The 18965-nt window shown below is 43.8% G+C and overlaps 2 protein-coding genes across 8 annotated transcripts in view; one reads left to right on the forward strand and one right to left on the reverse strand.

Annotated features, from left to right (window-relative positions):
- LOC105473143 (MBL associated serine protease 2) overlaps positions 1-4033 on the forward strand; it is a 21715-nt gene extending 17682 nt beyond the window's left edge. The window contains exon 11 of the mRNA XM_011726780.2: positions 2862-4033. Within this exon, the coding sequence (XP_011725082.1) occupies positions 2862-3625 (764 nt within the window). The 3' untranslated portion in view covers positions 3626-4033. The remainder of the gene's footprint in view (positions 1-2861) is intronic.
- Positions 1-18933, reverse strand: part of TARDB (TAR DNA binding protein) — a 19538-nt gene extending 605 nt beyond the window's left edge. The window contains exons 1-10 of one of the 7 annotated variants that reach the window (XR_011626303.1): positions 18666-18929; positions 17446-17694; positions 13804-13967; positions 12300-12440; positions 9941-10111; positions 8282-8408; positions 7201-7340; positions 6162-6467; positions 5289-5387; positions 153-250 (exon numbers count right to left, since the gene is read on the reverse strand). Coding sequence is in view for 2 of the 7 variants with exons in the window: in XM_011726782.2 (XP_011725084.1) it covers positions 7878-8408; positions 9941-10111; positions 12300-12440; positions 13804-13967; positions 17446-17683 (1245 nt within the window). In the remaining 5 variants the exon portion in view is untranslated. Of the gene's footprint in view, positions 1-152; positions 251-5007; positions 5388-6161; positions 6468-6487; positions 8409-9940; positions 10112-12299; positions 12441-13803; positions 13968-17445; positions 17695-18665 lie in introns of those variants that run through there. The other 6 variants (XR_011626302.1, XR_011626298.1, XR_011626304.1 and 3 more) reach the window with 6 other exon arrangements.
- Positions 18934-18965: the final 32 nt, after the last annotated feature.

The raw sequence follows: 18965 nt of genomic DNA on the forward strand, positions 1-18965 counted from the left end.
CCAGGTGTGGCTCATGCCTGTAATCCCAGCACTTTGGGAGGCCGAGGCAGGTGGGTCACCTGAGGCTGGGAGTTTGAGACCACGCTGACCAGCATGGAGAAAATCCCGTCTCTACTAAAAATACAAAATTAGCCGGGCGTAGTGGTACATGCCTGTAATCCCAGCTACTTGAGAGGCTGAAGCAGGAGAATCGCTTGAACCCGGGAGGTAGAGGTTGCAATGAGCTGAGATCGCACCATTATACTCCAGTCTGGGCAACAGTAGTGATATTCCATATCAAAAAAAAAAAAAAAAAGGATTTTAAAAATTATCTTGAACAATTTATACATTTATAAATACGAGTTCTTCTGTTGAGTTACTATTCTATGTTAAAAGGCTATTAAAACCCAAAGCTAATAATTTCCCGAAGCAATTGTTTTCAACATCTAGTTTTTAAACATCAATGCAATCTGCCTTTTAATAGTGCTTTTTAAATTTTTTTAAACCAGAATTGGCTCCAAAGATAATAGTTGAGTAGAATGATTTTTTTTTTTTTTTTTTTTTTTTTTTTTTTTTGAGAGGGAGTCTCGCTCTGTCGCCAGGTTGGAGTGCAGTGGTGCAATCTCGGCTCACTGCAACCTCCCCCTCTGTAGAATTATTTAAAAAAAATAAATCGAGGCCGAGCGTGGTGGCTCACGCCTGTAATCCCAGCACTTTGGGAGGCTGAGGCGGGTGGATCACGAGGTCAGGAGATCGAGACCATCCTGGCCAACATGGTGAAACCCCGTCTCTACTTAAAAAAAAAAAAAAAATTAGCCAGGCGTGGTGGCGGGCGCCTGTAGTCCCAGCTACTCAGGAGGCTGAGGCAGGAGAATGGCGGGAACCCGGGAGACGGAGCTTGCAGTGAGCCAAGATCTCGCCACTGCACTCCAGCCTGGGCAACAGAGCCACACAGTGTCTTAGAAAAAAAAAAAAAAAAGCACTTTGGGAGGCTGAGGCGGGCGGATCACGAGGCCAGGAGACCGAGACTAGTCTGGCTAACACGGTGAAACCCCGTCTCTATTAAAAATACAAAAAATTAGCTGGGCGCGGCAGTGGGCGCCTGTAGTCCCAGCTACTCGGGAGACTGAGGCAGGAGAATGGCGTGAACCCGGGAAGCGGAGCTTGCAGTGAGCCGAGATTGTGCCATCGCACTCCAGCCTGGGTGAGACTCGTCTCAAAAAAAAAAAAAAAAAAAAAAACCACAGAAAGATAATAATGTATTAATTACCAAAATCAGAAAGATAATAATATATTAATTACCCTTGTGTTATGTAGCTCAGGTTTTTTTTTTTTTTTTTTTTTAAAAGACGGAGTCGCTCTGTCGCCCAGGCTGGAGTGCAGAGGCACGATCTCAGCTCACTGCAAGCTCCGCCTCCCGGGTTCACACCATTCTGCCTCAGCCTCCCCAGTAGCTGGGACTATAGGCGCCTGCCGCCACTCTCGGCTAATTTTTTTGTATTTTTGTAAAGATGGGGTTTCACTGTGTTAGCCAGGATGGTCTTGATCTCCTGACCTCGTGATCCACCCGCCTCAGCCTCCCAAAGTGCTGGGATTACAGGCGTAAGCCATCGCGCCTGGCCCAGTCTAGGTTTTAATGCAAGTGCACTACCTCAATAGGGAACATATGCTACATTAATGGGTGTATTTAATTTACAATAAAGATACAAAACCTAGTTTGGAAGAATCAACTATACCAAAAATATATTTCTGGAACCTGCAGGGTCCTAGCCACAAATGCAACATTCTAATGTCTAAAACATTTGTATGTTCAAAGGTAAAAGTAATTTTGCAAAGATACTGACTTTAGTTCTTGCTTTCCTAGGATTACATAAATCCCCATTTTACAAGTAGGAAAACAGAAACAGTGAAAGGTTATGTCCTTCTAATTCCTATGCACATCATCCAGTCCATCTGCTCAGACAATGCCTGCTTGCCCTGTTAATTTTCCTTTTTTTTTTTTTTTTGAGATGGAGTTTTGCTCTTGTAGCCCAGGCTAGAGTGCAGTGATATGACTTGGCTCACTGCAACCTCTGCCTCCCAGGTTCAAGCAATTCTCCTGCCTCAGCCTCCCGAATAGCTGGGATTACAGGTGCCCACCACCATGCCCGGCTAATTTTTGTGTATGTAGTAGAGACAGCATCTCACCATGTTGGCCAGGCTGGTCTCAAACTCCTGACCTCAGGTGATCCACCCACCTCAGCCTTCCTAAGTGCTGGGATTACAGGTGTGACACTGCATCCAGCCAATTTCCCCATCTTTTTAAAATTTTTTTGAGACAGTCTTGCTCTGTCGCCCAGCCTAGAGTGCAGTGGCGCGATCTCGACTCACTGCAAGCTTCGCCTCCCGGGTTCCCGCCATTCTCCTGCCTCAGCCTCCCGAGTAGCTGGGACTACAGGCATCTGCCACCACACCCGGCTCACTTTCTGTATTTTTAGTAGAGATGGGATTTCACCATGTTAGCTAGGATGGTCTTGATCTCCTGACCTCGTGATTCGCCTGCCTTGGCCTCCCAAAGTGCTGGGATTACAGGCATGAGCCACCATGCCCTGCCTTCCCAATCTTATAGACCAAATTATTTTAGCAAAACAAAATAACTTCTAAAAGTCAGTTTTCACTAATCTCATTTTCTGAGGAGCTAAGAAATACCAAAAGGTTTTATCAGGTGTTTGAACTGCGATGTTTTAAAATAGCCTCACTTGCCTGTATAGGTGGTCACCCACCAACTCATGTAATGTAACTTTTGGTTGACATCGAATACATACTTGAAAGTGGTCACAATTTAAGAAAAACATGACTGACATTTTACAAAGGCTCTCTACCTATCTGCTTTTTTCCCTCAGTTTGTGGACTATCAGCACGTACAACAGGAGGGCGTATATATGGAGGGCAAAAGGCAAAACCTGGTGATTTTCCTTGGCAAGTCCTGATATTAGGTGGAAGCACAGCAGCAGGTGCACTTTTATATGACAACTGGGTCCTCACAGCTGCTCATGCCATATATGAGCAAAAACATGATGCATCCTCCCTGGACATTCGATTGGGCGCCCTGAAGAGACTATCGCCTCATTATACACAAGCCTGGGCTGAAGCTGTTTTTATACATGAAGGTTATACTCATGATGCTGGCTTTGACAATGACATAGCACTGATTAAATTGAATAACAAAGTTGTAATCAATAGCAACATCACGCCTATTTGTCTGCCAAGAAAAGAAGCTGAATCCTTTATGAGGACAGATGACATTGGAACTGCATCTGGATGGGGATTAACCCAAAGAGGCCTTCTTGCTAGAAATCTAATGTATGTCGACATACCAATTGTTGACCATCAAAAATGTACTGCTGCATATGAAAAGCCACCCTATTCAGGGGGAAGTGTAACTGCTAACATGCTTTGCGCTGGCTTAGAAAGTGGGGGCAAGGACAGCTGCAGAGGTGACAGCGGAGGGGCACTGGTGTTTCTAGATAATGAAACACAGAGGTGGTTTGTGGGAGGAATAGTGTCCTGGGGTTCCATGAATTGTGGGGAAGCAGGTCAGTACGGAGTCTATACAAAAGTCATTAACTATATTCCCTGGATCAAGAACATAATTAGTAATTTTTAATTCGCATGTCTGCAGTCAGTCAAGGATTCCTCACTTTTAGAAATGCCTGTGAAGACCTTGGCAGCAACGTGACCTGAGAAGCATTAATCATTACTATGAACATGGCAGTTGTTGCTCCACCCAAAAAACAGACTCCAGGTGAGACTGCTGTCATTTCTCCACTTATCAGTTTAATTCCAACCTTACCCACTGACTCAAGGGGACACAAGCTACGAGTGATAGTCACCTTTGCCAACCCAATGTAATGTGACTGCTCAAATTACATTTTGTTACTTTAAAAGGCCAGTCTCTTTTCATACTGGCTGTTGGCATTTCTGTAAACTGCCTGTCCATGGTCTTTGACTGTTTTTAAACTTGTTCTTATTGATCTCTGTAAGTGCTTTATATATTATAGCAGTATTGATTCAAGGATAACCTTCAATCTTTTGGGGTAGGTAGGCTGGAAACACAATACTTCAGCCCAGGTACCGGCTAAAATTTCCATGTTAAAAACCAATACCACAAATTGGTGGGATACAATTATTCACTTATCAAATTGTCAGACAAAAGGAACGTGAATAGTAGTACTATTTCATATTGTTAAAGACAACATAAACTTCCCAAAGGACTATTTGGCAATACATTTTAAGCAAGACCAGGCATGTTCAGGGAGAGTGGCAGGCCATAGACTGGCAATACATTTCAAAGGCCCTTAAAAAGCATGCATAATCTTCGACTTAGCAATTTCAATGCTAAGAATTTATTTTAGCAGTAAGGATATTCCCAGCAATTGGAAATAACCTGAATAATGTTCAAATTCAGAAGACTGACTCAAAACGTGGCATTTCCACAAGATGAAAAATGGCATTAGAAATAAGTGGTGACGTTATAGATAAATCTGTAATTTTTTCCCCTTTACAATGAACATGAAATACTTGGGCACAGTGATGCCTAACAAGAGCACAGATCACACAACAGTTGAGTCAAGTACAGAACACTAATACACAGTTAGGAGCTACTTTGCTTGTACTCAACAACAAAATCATTCTTACTATTACACATTATCTCTTGGATTACGGAGTAGTTCCTACTTTTTCCTACTAAGGACAAAACTTAAGTGCTGATTTAACCTTAAAAATCTCATTTCATTTTAGCTGGCTATTCCTTCCTAAAAGGTTTGAACAGCTAACATTCAAGTTTTTCAGTCTAACAGTTAACATTCCATGTAAAAGTTTACCGTGAGTCTTGGCCTCATTGCATATAAAGTATAAAGTACAACTTCTTGAGACTCAATTTTTATTTTCTTTTTTTAGACTCAATTTTTAAAGGTAACTTTCCAGCATCTGTATGTCACATATAAAAAGAAATCGTGTTTTTCCAGTAAGACTCCAGACACTAAACTGTGGTGTCAAAAAAATTTTTTATTTAGCTGGTTCAAAAAATTTTTTAGAATGAATGCATTTAGATGACCAAATAGATTTTTAAAAACAAATCTTTGCCAAATAGTTTAAGTACTTCTAAACTTCAAAATCTTTTTAGGGTAAAATAAATACCCGTATCTATGCAGTACCATAAACATGTTAATAAAAGGCTACTCAACATTGAAAGCCTTCTAAGACCAGTAACTGAAATTTACACAAGTGTAAAGAAGGGATTAAACCATGCCGTCGACAAGTTAACTTACCCCTGGGCTTCTTGAAGGCTTGTCAGTTTAGTCTTTGGAGGTCCCCGAGTACCATTTTAAGTGTTACCATGTTACTGCTGCTGAGTAATAGTGCAAGTGCTAAAATGCAAAATTCAGATGGTACAGGGTTTGGAAATCATGCAGATTTAGATGCAGATTAAAAAAAAAATTAAAACAACTCAAGATCCCTTTACAGAGGAAACCAAATAACGAAACAATGTGGCGATTACAAGTCTAAAGGATGACTTCATTTATAAATGTTTAAAACACGTAACTTGCAAAATGACAAACCTATTTATCATAATCTAATTAGGTAAGGGCATTAACTACTAACACAACAAATGTCGCATTCTTCCAACTAGAAAATGAGCTCAACTCTCACAGAATTAGTTACAAAAAAGTACAACAGAGAATCAATGTTATTGCTTTTACATACTTAACAATGCATTGTGAGAGTCTGAGTTTTGTAAGTGATTTTATTCAACTTTATTCAATGTTACCACATTCCCCCACCTCCTGGAGGACGAAGCCCATTCCACTTAACACTTCCAGACAGACAACCCACCCTAATTCTTAAAGCTATCAGGCCTCTTAATGGATTTCAGGCACAAGATAATTTGTGGTTTCTTCTACTTTATCCCTATTGCAATTAATTCCACTTTTCAAATCTCAAACTAGGAAGGTACTGATACTCCCTTTTCAATTGATATGCTTTGCTACAAAGCATTAGAAAATAATCAACATTTTGCCCACTCTCCCAAATAATCTTTTTAGAAGGAATGATTTCCCAATGGAGATTTATACAGGCCATGTAAATAGAACATCACCCAAATGCACAGAGGCACTAAGAAAAAGCCGGAGGGTACTGCTTACCATTTTAGGTGCGGTCACCCAGACTTATTCAAAACTAGATTTCAAAAGAAAAAAAAACAAAAACAAAAAACAAAAACAAAACAAAAAAAAAACTTTTCACTTTGGCCAATGCAAGAACAAATACCAATTAAGTCTGGGTATCAGGTGTCAATGCATGACAGGTGATGAATCCATTTGACTTGAGACAACTTTTCAAATAAGTTTATTTGAAGCAAAATAAACTACTGCCAAGAAACTTTATGAAAGTTCCATCTCAAAAGGGTCAAAAAAGGGGAATTAACTGCTATGAATTCTTTGCATTCAGGGCTGCAAAACAAAGACACATATTATTTAAATCAGTTTTATTTAAGAATTTCCAACAATGACAACTCTTATAAAAAGCATCCAAGCACAGGACACAGAACTGCAGCAAACAGCATTCTTATGGGTAGCTAACAGACATTAGAACTTCCACCCTTCTTTGAGACACCTGAGCTCACTGGTGAACTCTGCTTCAAGTCCTCCTGCAAAGCACACCACAAGCTCAGTCCATGTTCTCAGCCCATCAGCTTCAGTTCACATTGCCACACTTACATATCAGTAACAGAAGAGAACACACACCATACAGCATTCACAGCAGTTGACAAAGGGGTAGGGGGAGTACAAGTATCATTTCACTTAACACATTCAACTAATGTGGGTTATCTAAGAACAAAAACTCACTTAAAGTCTTCCAACAGATGTGGATGTCCTTTGAATGCAAAAAACATTCGTACATTATTTGCTATCATTGCTCTCTGCACACTCTCTCACCAAAGCCACAGGATTGAGAGACACATCTCGCCAAGTTAAAAAATATCCATTATGCACCACCAAGTCTCTGCACGCGCTCTCTCCTTTTCTCGCTCATACTAGCCTTTCATGCCTCGGCACCACCATCAATCCCACACAAGGTTTCAAAAGTTCAAACAGCCTTCTGGTTCCATATCACAGCCTTGCGTTCATAGCGTTGATACGACTCCATGAAATAAAGAGTAGCGGATAAAAATGGGACACCCACCGTCAAAGACGCGGCCTGTGATGCGTGATGACGAATTCTTGAATGAGAAAGCATGTAGACAGAAGTATTCCTATGGCAGAATATTTACAGCACTACTTTCAATGAAGTGCTTCTTCCATAAACATTTGAAATGAGATGAACTGCAGAGATTAAATGAAGGCTTCATATTGTACTTTTGTATATGAGGGGAGACAAGTGTTAAAAAACAAAACAAAAGAACCAAACACTGTGACACCATGATCTCCTAAAAGGAGATTTTCTTAAGGAAAAAAATCCATATGGTGGGGTTCAAATTAAAACAAGGGGTAAAGAATGTAGTTCTAATCAATGGTTTCCATTTTGAACATGCAAAGAATTCACTTGACAAGTCCAGGGATAAAATATTACAGGAGAAACCTTTTGATATCAATTGTAGTGTGTTGGTTTACCAATCAGGCAAACAGCAGTTCACTTTCAACCACTCAATATTTCAACCTTTCATGTAACAAAACTTATAAAATTCCTTTAGCTCTTCCTTTTTCTAAAGAAAAATGTCAAAAATACTGCTGAATATACTCCACACTGAACAAACCAATTTTGAAAATTCTTAGTACATACGTATTTTACAATATACTTACCATGAGTTTAGAAAAATTTGAATTCCCACCATTCTATACCACCAACCACAACCCCACTGCCTACATTCCCCAGCCAGAAGACTTAGAATCCATGCTTGAGCCAAAGCCTCCATTAAAACCACTGCCCGACCCTGCATTTGATGCTGATCCCCAACCAATTGCTGCACCAGAATTAGAACCACTATAAGAGTTATTTCCAGAACCGAAGGCCTGGTTTGGCTCCCTCTGCATGTTGCCTTGGCTTTGGTTATTACCCGATGGGCCTGACTGGTTCTGCTGGCTGGCTAACATGCCCATCATACCCCAACTGCTCTGTAGTGCTGCCTGGGCAGCAGCCATCATGGCTGGATTAATGCTGAATGCACCAAAGTTCATCCCACCACCCATATTACTACCTTGATTGTTTCCCAAACCAGCTCCACCCCCTCTGCTATTACCAAATCCACCCTGATTCCCAAAGCCACCTGGATTACCACCAAATCTTCCACTTCTTTCTAACTGTCTATTGCTATTGTGCTTAGGTTCGGCATTGGATATATGAACGCTGATTCCTTTAATGATCAAGTCCTCTCCACAAAGAGACTGCGCAATCTATAAGAAATAAGGGATGTAAACAAAGAAGATTAAACCATTGATTCATACATTTAAAGTAGCAACAAAACTTAGATTACAAGCATTAATTTATCTAAAGCCAGAGGAAAAATAAGCAATGACTGCTCATTTCATTTAAACCCCCAATACAGCTTTTAGTTTTATTAATAGCAGCAGTGATATTTCCGTCGATTTTCAAAAGACATAGGCTGGACATGGTGGCTCATGCCTGTAATCCTAGCGCTTTGGGAGGCCAAGGTGGGAGGACTGTGTAAGGCTAAGAGTTGAAGACTAGCCTGGCAGCCTGGACGACACAGGGAGACCCCACCTCTATTAAAAAAACCCCACAAAATGCCACATTAGCTGGGCATAGTGGCATGTACCTGTCCTAGCTACTTAGGAGGCTGCAGCTGAAGGATCCTCCCCTGGAGGCTGAGCCCAGGAGTTCTAGGATGTAGTGAGCTTTGATTACACCACTGTGTTCCACCAGCCTGGGCAACGCAGTGAGACCTTGTCTCAAAAAAAAAAAGGCGGGGGGGAGACCAGGAGCGGGAGCAGTGGCTTGCGCCTGTAGTCCCAGCACTTTGGGAGGCTGAGGCAGGTGGATCACCTGAGGTCAGGAGTGCAGGACCCGCCAGACCAAAACAGTGAAACCCCGTCTCTACTAAAGATACAAAAAAATGGCCAGGTGTGGTGGCTCACACCTGTAATCTCAGCACTTTGGGAGGGAGGCTGAGGTGGGCGGATCATCTGAGGTCAGGAGTTTGAGACCAGCCTGGCCAACATGGTGAAACCGTGTCTCTACTAAAAATACAAATAAATTAGCTAGGCGTGGTAGCAGGCGCCTGTAATCCCAGCTACTTGGGAGGCTGAGGCAGGAGAACTGCTTGAACCCATTAGGTGGAGGTTGCAGTGAACCGAGATTGTGCCACTGCACTCCAGTCTGCGCAACAAGAGCGAAACTCTATCTCAAACAAAAAACAAAACAAAAAATGGTATATAACATTCCCAAATGCCACATACTGAAAACTATCTAAAGGTATACTTACTTTTAGATTTTTTAAAAATATTACATTTGGGATATCAGATACAGGTATCACAAACGTCTAGGCCCATACACCCTACATCTTACAAGGTCAGAAAACTCAGCTAAGACTAGCAATTAGCTGGATGGGAAATGTTCAAGAGAAATTACCTAATTACCTGGGACATATTTTTTTTTGAGACAGTCTTGCTCTGTCACCAGGCTGGAGTGCAGTGGCGTGATCTCAGCTCACTGCCACCTCCGCCTCCTGGGTTCAAGTGATTCCCCTACCTCAGGCTCCAGAGTAGCTGGGACGACAGGTGTGCACCACCATACCCAGCTAATTTTTTTTTTTTGTATTTTAATAGAGACAGGGTTTCGCCATGTTGGCCAGGATGGTCTTGATCTCCTCACCTCGTGATCCGCCCACCTCAGCCTCCCAAAGTGCTGGGATTACAAGCATGAGCCACCACGCCTGGTCGGGACATATTGTTAAGGAGAAAAATACCTGATCATCTGCAAATGTAACAAAGGCAAAGGCCCTGAACGGCTTGGGGATGAAGACATCCATCACATCCCCGTACTGAGAGAAGAACTCCCGCAGCTCATCCTCAGTCATGTCCTCTGTACAGCGCCCCACAAACACTTTTCTGCTTCTCAAAGGCTCATCTTGGCTTTGCTGATCAAATCAAAAGGAAGAAAAAAAACTCAGAAATATGTTATGAACAATGAAAAAAGCATTAAGGTAAGGGATATAACAAAATCATTCTGCCTTGGATAGCAGTGAATCATTAAAAAGTAGACATACCCTTAATTTTTTGCATCAGCATTTTTTTTCTTAAAAGGCTTCAGTGAAGAGTAACGTTTTAAGTTACAAAAGTACAGTCATGCATCACATCACGATGGACATATGTTCTGAGAAATACATCATGAGCCATTACACAATTTCATCATTGTGGCCAGGTGTGGTGGTGAACGCCTGTAATCCCAGCACTTTGAGAGGCCGAGGCGGGTGGATCACCTGAGGTCTGGAGTTCAAGACCAGCCTGGTCAACATGGTGAACCCCCAGCTCTACTAATACAAAAATTAGCTGGGTGTGGTGGCAGGTGCCTGCAATCCCAGCATCTTGGGAGGCTGAGGCAGGAGAATCACTTGAATCCAGGAGGTGGAGGTTGCAGTGAGCCAAGATTGCACCTTTACACTCTAGACTGAGCAACAAGAGTAAAACTCCGTCTCAAAAAAAAAAAAAAAAAAAAAAAAAAAAAAAAAGGCCGGGCACAGTGGCTCACGCCTGTAATCCCCACACTTTGGGAGGCCAAGGCAGGTGGATCACCTGAGGTCAGGAGTTCAAAATAAGCCTGACCAACATGGAGAAACCCCATCTCTACTAAAAATACAAAGTTAGCCAGGCATAGTGGTGCATGACTGTAATCCCAGAAGCTCGGGAAGCTGAGGCAGGAGAATTGCTGGAACCTGGGAGGCGGAGATTGCAGTGACCCAAGAGCACGCCATTGCACTCCAGCTTGGGCAACAAGAGCAAAACTCCGTCTCAAAAAAAAAAAAAAAAAAAAAAAAAGCCAGGCGCAGTGGCTGGGCAGATCATGAGGCCAGAAGATTAAGACCATCCTGGTGGCCGGGAGCGGTGGCTCAAGCCTGTAATCCCAGCACTTTGGGAGGCCGAGACGGGCGGATCACAACGTCCGGAGATCGAGACCATCCTGCCTAACCCGGTGAAACCCCGTCTCTACTAAAAAATACAAAAAACTAGCCGGGCGAGGTGGCAGGCGCCTGTAGTCCCAGCTACTTGGGAGGCTGAGGCAGGAGAATGGCGTAAACCCGGGAGGCGGAGCTTGCAGTGAGCCGAGATCCGGTCACTGTACTCCAGCCTGGGTGACAGAGCGAGACTCCATCTCAAAAAAAAAAAAAAAAAAAAAAAAAGACCATCCTGGCTAACATGGCGAAACCCCATCTCTACTAAAAATACAAAAACTCAGCCAAGCGTGTTGGCAGGCGCCTGTAGTCCCAGCTACTCAGTAGGCTGAGGCAGGAGAATGGCGTGAACCCAGAAGGTGGAGCTTGCAGTGAGCTGAGATCGCACCACTGTACTCCAGCCTGGACGACAAAGTGAGACACTGTCTCAAACAAACAAACAAACAAACAAAAGATCGTCATTGTGCAAACATCATATAAACCCAGATAGCACAGCCTACCCCACACTTAGGCTAGATGGTATAGCCTATTGCTCCCAGGCCACAAACTTCCAAGTTACTGTACTCAACACTGTAGGTGACTGACTGTAACATGATTGTAAGTATCTGTGTATCTAAACATAGAAAGGGTACCATAAAAACAGTGTTATAATCTTATGGGACCACTGCTGTACACGTGGTCTGCTGCTGACTGATGAACTTTGCCATGTGACGCATGACTGTATTTGGATTTGAGAAAATCAATAAATACGCAATCTCCTGGCAAAGATGATGATGTTCCAAATAAGCAAATGTTATTTGTTTGCTTGGAAAAAGGTCTTTATAACAAGATTAATGTACGTATTCTGATTGTCTTTATGTTTTAACATATAACTATGTAAGAAACTGTTAACTTGACAAATAATCTTTCCTCTTTTCCATGCATAACAAAAAGGAAGAACAAAATGAACAAAGGTTTCATTTGGAGAAGTAATAAACTAAATATTTCAAACAAGCATAAAATATTCAGCATGCATTAAGGGCCAAAGACTTCAACAAGACAAAAGGATTTCATGAACACACCCTACCACTATCTTTTCTAAGTGTGTTTACATTTTATCTTACAATCTTCTAAGGAAGTTTGTCAGCAAAAAATCCCAAAGCACAGACCCAAGTACCTTAGAATTAGGAAGTTTACAGTCACACCATCGTCCATCTATCATATGTCGCTGTGACATTACTTTCACCTGTGTTTCATATTCCGTAAAACGAACAAAGCCAAACCCCTTTGAATGACCAGTCTTAAGATCTTTCTTGACCTAGAAAGGATGATTTAAGTTTACTCTAACAGTACACATACACATTCCACGCCCAAATCATAGTTCCTTAAAAAACAATTTGAATGGTTTTAACTGGATGCAGTTGTTTAAAACTTAAACCAAGTTAGTCTTCAGAGTAAAAACAAGGAGGTTAATATTGAATCCATACTGTGTTAACAATAGAGCAAAACTCACTTATACAACAGAAATGTTTTTGAGTTCTTAAAAAAAAGAGAGTTGGGGCCAGGCGTGGTGGCTCACACCTGTATTCCCAGCGCTTTGGGAGGCTGAGGAGGGTGGATAACTTGAGCACAGGAGTTAAAGTCCAGCCTGGGCAACACAGTGAAACCCTATCTCTACAAAAAATACAAAAATTAGCCAGGTATAGTGGCATGTGTCTGTAGTCCCAGCTACTTGGCAGGCTGAAGCACAAGAATAGCTTGAATCCAGGAGGCAGAGGTTGCAGCAAGCCTAAATTGCACCACTGCACTCTAGAGCCTGGCTGACAGAGCCAGACCCTGTCTCCAAAAAGAAAAAAAGAGAAACTGAGTCTGGATTATGTTGGCTAAGGTGGTCTTGAACTCCTGGCCTCAAGCAATCCTCCCACCTCAGCCTACCAAAATGCTGGGATTACAGGCATGAGCCACCACAACAGGATTTTAACAGAATGTCTTAGAATGAATTCAAAGATAAAAAGCTATTATCACCTAATTCCCTTAAGCCTTCATGCAACAGCAGGATTTTACAATATTGAAGGTAATAATATAGAGTACAAGATATGTGTGTAAATATAACAAATATTGGAAGTATCATTTGTGTAACAGGAAGTACAGTGCCATTAAAATAACAAGAATATGGCCGGGCACGGTGGCTCACACCTGTAATCCCAGCACTGGGAGGCCAAGGCAGGTGGATCACCTGAGGTCAGGAGTTCAAGAACAGCCTGGCCAACTGGTGAAACCCTGTCTCTACTAAAAAATACAAAATTAGCCAGGCGTGATAATGTGCGCCTGTAATCCCAGATACAGGAGGCTAAGACAGGAGAAATCGCTTAAAGACAGGAGAAATCGCTTAAACCCAGGAGGTGGAGGTTTGCAGTGAGCCAAGATAGTGCCACTGCACTCCAGCCTGGACAGCAAAGTGAGACTTGGTCTCCAAAAAAAAAAAAAAAAAGTAACAAGAATGTGGCTAAGGCATCATGGCTCAGCACACTGGGGTTGAGGTGGGAGGACAGTTTGAGCCCAGGAGTTCAACACCAGAGCATAGGCAACATAGTGAGACCCCATCTCTATGTATACCAATAAATAAATGCTAGATGCTCATTCACTGTAAAGAAAAACTGTTTGATGCAATCGAAGTTTACCTGCACCATAAGAACTTCTCCAAAGGTACTAAAATACTCTTTCAGGTCCTGTTCAGTTGTTTTCCATGGGAGACCCAACACTATTAAATCGGATGTTTTCTGGACTGCTCTTTTCACTTTCACTGCTGATGAAGCATCTGTCTCATCCATTTTTCTTTTGTTATCTAAATAAAATGAGCAGAAACCTTTTAGACTTAGCACTTCTTTAAAAACACTACCTCCTACATCCAGAAATGAGAAGCAAAAAGAAGACTCTAAGAAGAGTAAGACACTGAAAACTTGCAAGAAGTGATTTTTGCTCTTGAGGACAGAATAAAGGCTTAAGTTTAGTGTCTGAGGTGCTTTTCTGGTGCAAATTCAGTGATTTCCAATTTTGTTTTTTGTAGTACTTCCAGATTACAATCTCTCTCAAAAGGTTTATCAAAACAAAAATAATTCTACTTCACTTTGACTTTAAGTATCAGCAACTTGTATCTCCCGATGTAGATTTCACTTTTATCTTTCCTAAACATTCGACAATACACAGCTTTTGCAATAAAACGGAAAACCAGGCACAGTGGTGTATATGCCTGTAAGTTCCAACAACTCAGGAGGCTGAGGAAGGAAGTTCCAACAAACTCCTGCCTTAGAGTCCAGGAGTTTGAGGCTGCAGGGTGTCTATGAACAGCCACTACAATATGCCTAGGCAACAGAGCAAGAGCCCCCATCTCTAATTTCAAAAAAGAAAAAGAAACCAAAAGTTTGGCTTACTTAAAAAAACATAACCAGCTGGGCATGGTGGCTCACACCTGTAATCCCAGCACTTTGGGAGGCTGAGGCAGGTGGATCACAAGGTCAAGAGTTCAAGACCAGCCTGGCTAAGATGGTGAAACTCCATCTATGCTAAAAACACACAAAAAAATTAGCCGGGCTCGGTGGCAGGCGCCTGTAATCCCAGTTACTTGGGAGGCTGAGGCAGGAGAATTGCCTGAACCCAAGAGGCAGAGGTTGCAGTGAGCCAAGATTGTGCCACTGCACTCCAGCCTGGGCGAGACTTTGTCTCAAAATAAAATAAAATAAATAAATAGATAAAAACACAAAAATTAGCCAGTCGTGGTGGCAGGCGCCTGTAATCCCAGCTACTCAGGAGGCTGAGGCAGAGAACTGCTTGAACCCCAGAGGTGGAGGTTGCAGTGAGCCAAGATCGCGCCACTGCACTCCAGCCTGGGTGACAGAGCAAGACTCCATCTCAAAAAACAAACAACAACAACAAAAAACTCCTACACAACCTTAACCTTAGGTTATTTAGAAGAGAAAGGGAGATAATTTTTTTTTTTTTGAGACGGATTCTCATTCTGTCACCCAGGCTGGAGTGCAGTGGTGTAATCTCCCCTCACTGCAACCTCTGCCTCCTGGGTTCAAGTGATTAAGTGATTCTCCTGCCTCAGTCTCCTGAGTAGCTGGGATTACAGGTGTGAGCCACTGTGTCCGGCCTGGAGAGATAAATTAAATGACATTTTTTTCTTTTTTTTTCTTTTTTTTTGAGACGGAGTCTCGCTCTGTCGCCCAGGCTGGAGTGCAGTGGCCGGATCTCAGCTCACTGCAAGCTCCGCCTCCCGGGTTTACGCCATTCTCCTGCCTCAGCCTCCTGAGTAGCTGGGACTACAGGCGCCCGCCACCTCGCCCGGCTAGTTTTTTGTATTTTTAGTAGAGACGGGGTTTCACTGTGGTCTCGATCTCCTGACCTTGTGATCCACCTGTCTCGGCCTCCCAAAGTGCTGGGATTACAGGCTTGAGCCACCGCGCCCGGCCCTTTTTCTTTTTTTGAGATGGTGTCCCGCTCTACTGCCCAGGCTGGAGAGCAGTGGCACCATCTCAGCTTACTGCAACCTCCACCTCCTGGGTTCAAGCAATTCTCCTGCCTCAGCCTCCCCAGTAACTAAGACTACAGATGCAAACCACCGCGCCTGTCTAAGTTTTGTATTTTTAGTAGAGACGGGGTTTCACCACGTTGGCCAGGCTGGTCTTGAACTTCGGACCTCAGGTGATCTGCTCACCTCAGCCTCCCAAAGTGCTGGAATTACAGGTGTGAGCCACTGTACCCAGCCTGACATTTTAAATTTGGGTAAATATTAATCTATACCCAATGGCTGAAGAAACAGCATACTAAAAACCCCCAGTTTACATTACTAATTATTATTATTATTATTTTTTTTGAGACGGAGTCTCGCTGTGTCTCCCAGGCTGGAGTGCAGTGGCGTGATCTCGGCTCACTGCAAGCTCCGCCTCCCGGGTTCAGGCCATTCTCCCGCCTCAGCCTCCCAAGTAGCTGAGACTACAGGCGCCCGCCACCACGCCCGGCTAGTTTTTTGTATTTTTAGTAGAGACGGGGTTTCACCATGTTAGCCAGGATAGTCTCGATCTCCTGACCTCGTGATCCACCCGCCTCGGCCTCCCAAAGTGCTGGGATTACAGGCTTGAGCCACCGCGCCCGGCCCATTATTAATTATTATTATTATTTCATTATATATTTTTTTGAGACAAAGTCTTGCTCTGTCACCCAGGCTGGAGTGCAGTGGTGCAATCTCAGCTCACTGTAATCTCTGCCTCCCAGGTTTAAGCGATTCTCCTGCCTCAGCCTCCAGAGTAGCTGGGACTACAAGGCGCCCACCACCACACCCAGCTAATTTTTGTTTTCGTTTTTTTTCTTTTTGTTTTGAGACGGAGTTTCGCTCTTGTTGCTCAGGCTGAAGTGCAATGGCATAATCTATTCACTGCAACCTCCGCCTCCCGGTTCAAGCGATTCTTCTCCTGCCTCAGCCTCCAGAGTAGCTAGGATTACAGGCACCCACCACATCCAGCTAATTTTTTGTTTTTAATAGAGATGGGGTTTCATCATGTTGGCCAGGCTGGTCTCAAACTCCTGACCTCAGGTGATCCACCCACCTCAGCCTCCCAAGTGCTGGGATTACAAGCATGAGCCACCGTGCCTGGCCCTAAAGTTTTTCTACACATGTAAAAGAGTGTCTTGCATACTGACCAAATTTGATAAGACTTTGTTGCAATACCAAGTTATAATAAAAGGAACACACAGATCGACTATTAACAGTACACTACTTCAAAATGCGAAAATTAGCTATTTCTCATGCTTCCTTTTCTTAGATTTAGAACATCAGTGATAAGAGGCAGCGAGAAGGATAAGACCAGAACCTCAAAATTCTAATTGGAACTACACTAATTCAAGATTTGGCTACTGCAACTGTTTGTTCATTTAAGGGAAGAAATGAAGTCACATGTGCCAAATGAATGATGTAAGACCAAAAGGACAATGATCAAATCCAAATACTCGAGCACTTCAGAAGAATCTATTTACAACACTGATAGAAGCGCAAAACATTATTAGTAATTCCTTAAATTTGGCATCAACTTGGTAAAGCTTATTCAGATATTTTTAAAATACATCGCTTTCTCTTTTAAAATGATCTATAATCCCAAGTTTCCATAAATTTAGACTCATGGTCTTCCAAACTTGTCTAATAGTGAAGTTCAAGGAAATACTGAAGTTACAGGAGACATTCTGCCAGGAAACAAGGCTAAGATCCATGGATGAGACACACACCCGACCACATTTCAGCATGATTACAAAACCAAATAGTAACAAACCTTTCGGATAGTTGACAACATAAACCAGATTTCCCCAGCCAGCATCGGGGGCATGCAGAATTCCTTCTACCAGTCGGACACCTCTCATACATTGAGACACTGGATTCCTGTAGCGAAGCCCACACGCCCCTGGAAACTGGGCTGTGACCGTGGACAGCAGCACCGTCCCATCGTCTTCCGATGGTATTTCAATGGGCTCATCGTTCTCATCTTCGGTTACCCGAATATATTCAGACATCTTTTACTTTTCTTAAAGGGAAAAGAGATATGAATGAACAACATTCACGTCACAGTAACTGTTTCCTTATAACGATAATACCCAAACCATCTTAGTGTTCTGACTTCCAGAAAAATTCTTGTCTGGATTCGTACATGCATTGGTTATCTCTGAAAAATGACGAGGTGAAGGTAAGGGTAGTGATTTCCTGTCAAAATGTGATGCCTCGCCAGTTCATTCATTCAAAAAACTTTCCCTGAAGACTTATAGATGCGTCAGGTACTGAAACTGAGTCCAACGTGGCTTTCTGGTTACAAGCTGGGGTATGCAAGGGAACAATAAACAGTAGCTATTTTATGACCATCGTGGAAGTCGTTAAGTAATCCTGAAAGTAGGGGAAGAGCCTAACTGGCTGAGGCATGGGCGTGATGGGTCCAAGTCGATCTTCCTAAGCAAGCGATCCATCAGCTGAACCTGAAGACTGAATATGGGCAGTGAATCAGGTGTAAAGAACAGGAGAAAAGTTCTTCTCTGTTCCTCATTTTGGAGCTTCCGGGAGCTCCATGAGCCCGAGCCGCAAGGCCCGCGGCGACAGGTCGTGGCAGAACCGGCCGCCGCCTCCCAGAAGCCCGCGCGTGCCAGCCGAGGGAGGAGTTTCTCAGCGCGGCCCGGGGTGGGGCGCAGGAGCACCAGGCCGAGCTGGCAGCGTCCCTCGGAGTACAAAGTACCGAAGGCTCCGGCACTGTCCGGGTCCGGGGCCGGGGCCAACCTCCGCCTCAGCCTGCGCGGCACCACGGGCCCGGCTCCCCGTTTCTGCACCAGCGGCCTCCCTGTGCCCGGACCTGACGACGCTCCCGCGCGAGCCCGCTCGGGCAGAACTAGGCCCGGTCTCACGACTCACATCCCGGGGCAGGGGCCGAAGCCGCTGCGTCCGCCTCGGGCCGCCCCAAGGCGAGAGCCGAAGCACCTACGGCATCCTCAGTGAGAAGGCTCCGCGACTCACCCACTAGGCCGCTGCTGGGAAGCCCGACAGGGACACCGAGGCAGCGACGGACCCAAGCGCAGCCCAGCGACCGCTTCGCTCCCACAAAATGGCGCTAGGGCCGCCTCCTTCCCCCCGCCCACCGGCGTCCTCTCCCACCGGTTGCCCGTCCAGAGGTGGAAGGCGCCGAGGAGAGCAACGATGACCCTCTCCCCAGGGACTCGGGCTGCCTCTTGGAAATTCGAGCCTGCAGAGAAGCTCTGAAAGCTAAAATAAAACCAGGACCTAGGCCTGAAAAGCTGAAGATTGCAAAAAGTGTGG

Source organism: Macaca nemestrina, chromosome 1 (assembly GCF_043159975.1).
Source record: "Macaca nemestrina isolate mMacNem1 chromosome 1, mMacNem.hap1, whole genome shotgun sequence".
In the NCBI taxonomy this organism is placed as follows: Eukaryota; Metazoa; Chordata; class Mammalia; order Primates; family Cercopithecidae; genus Macaca; species Macaca nemestrina.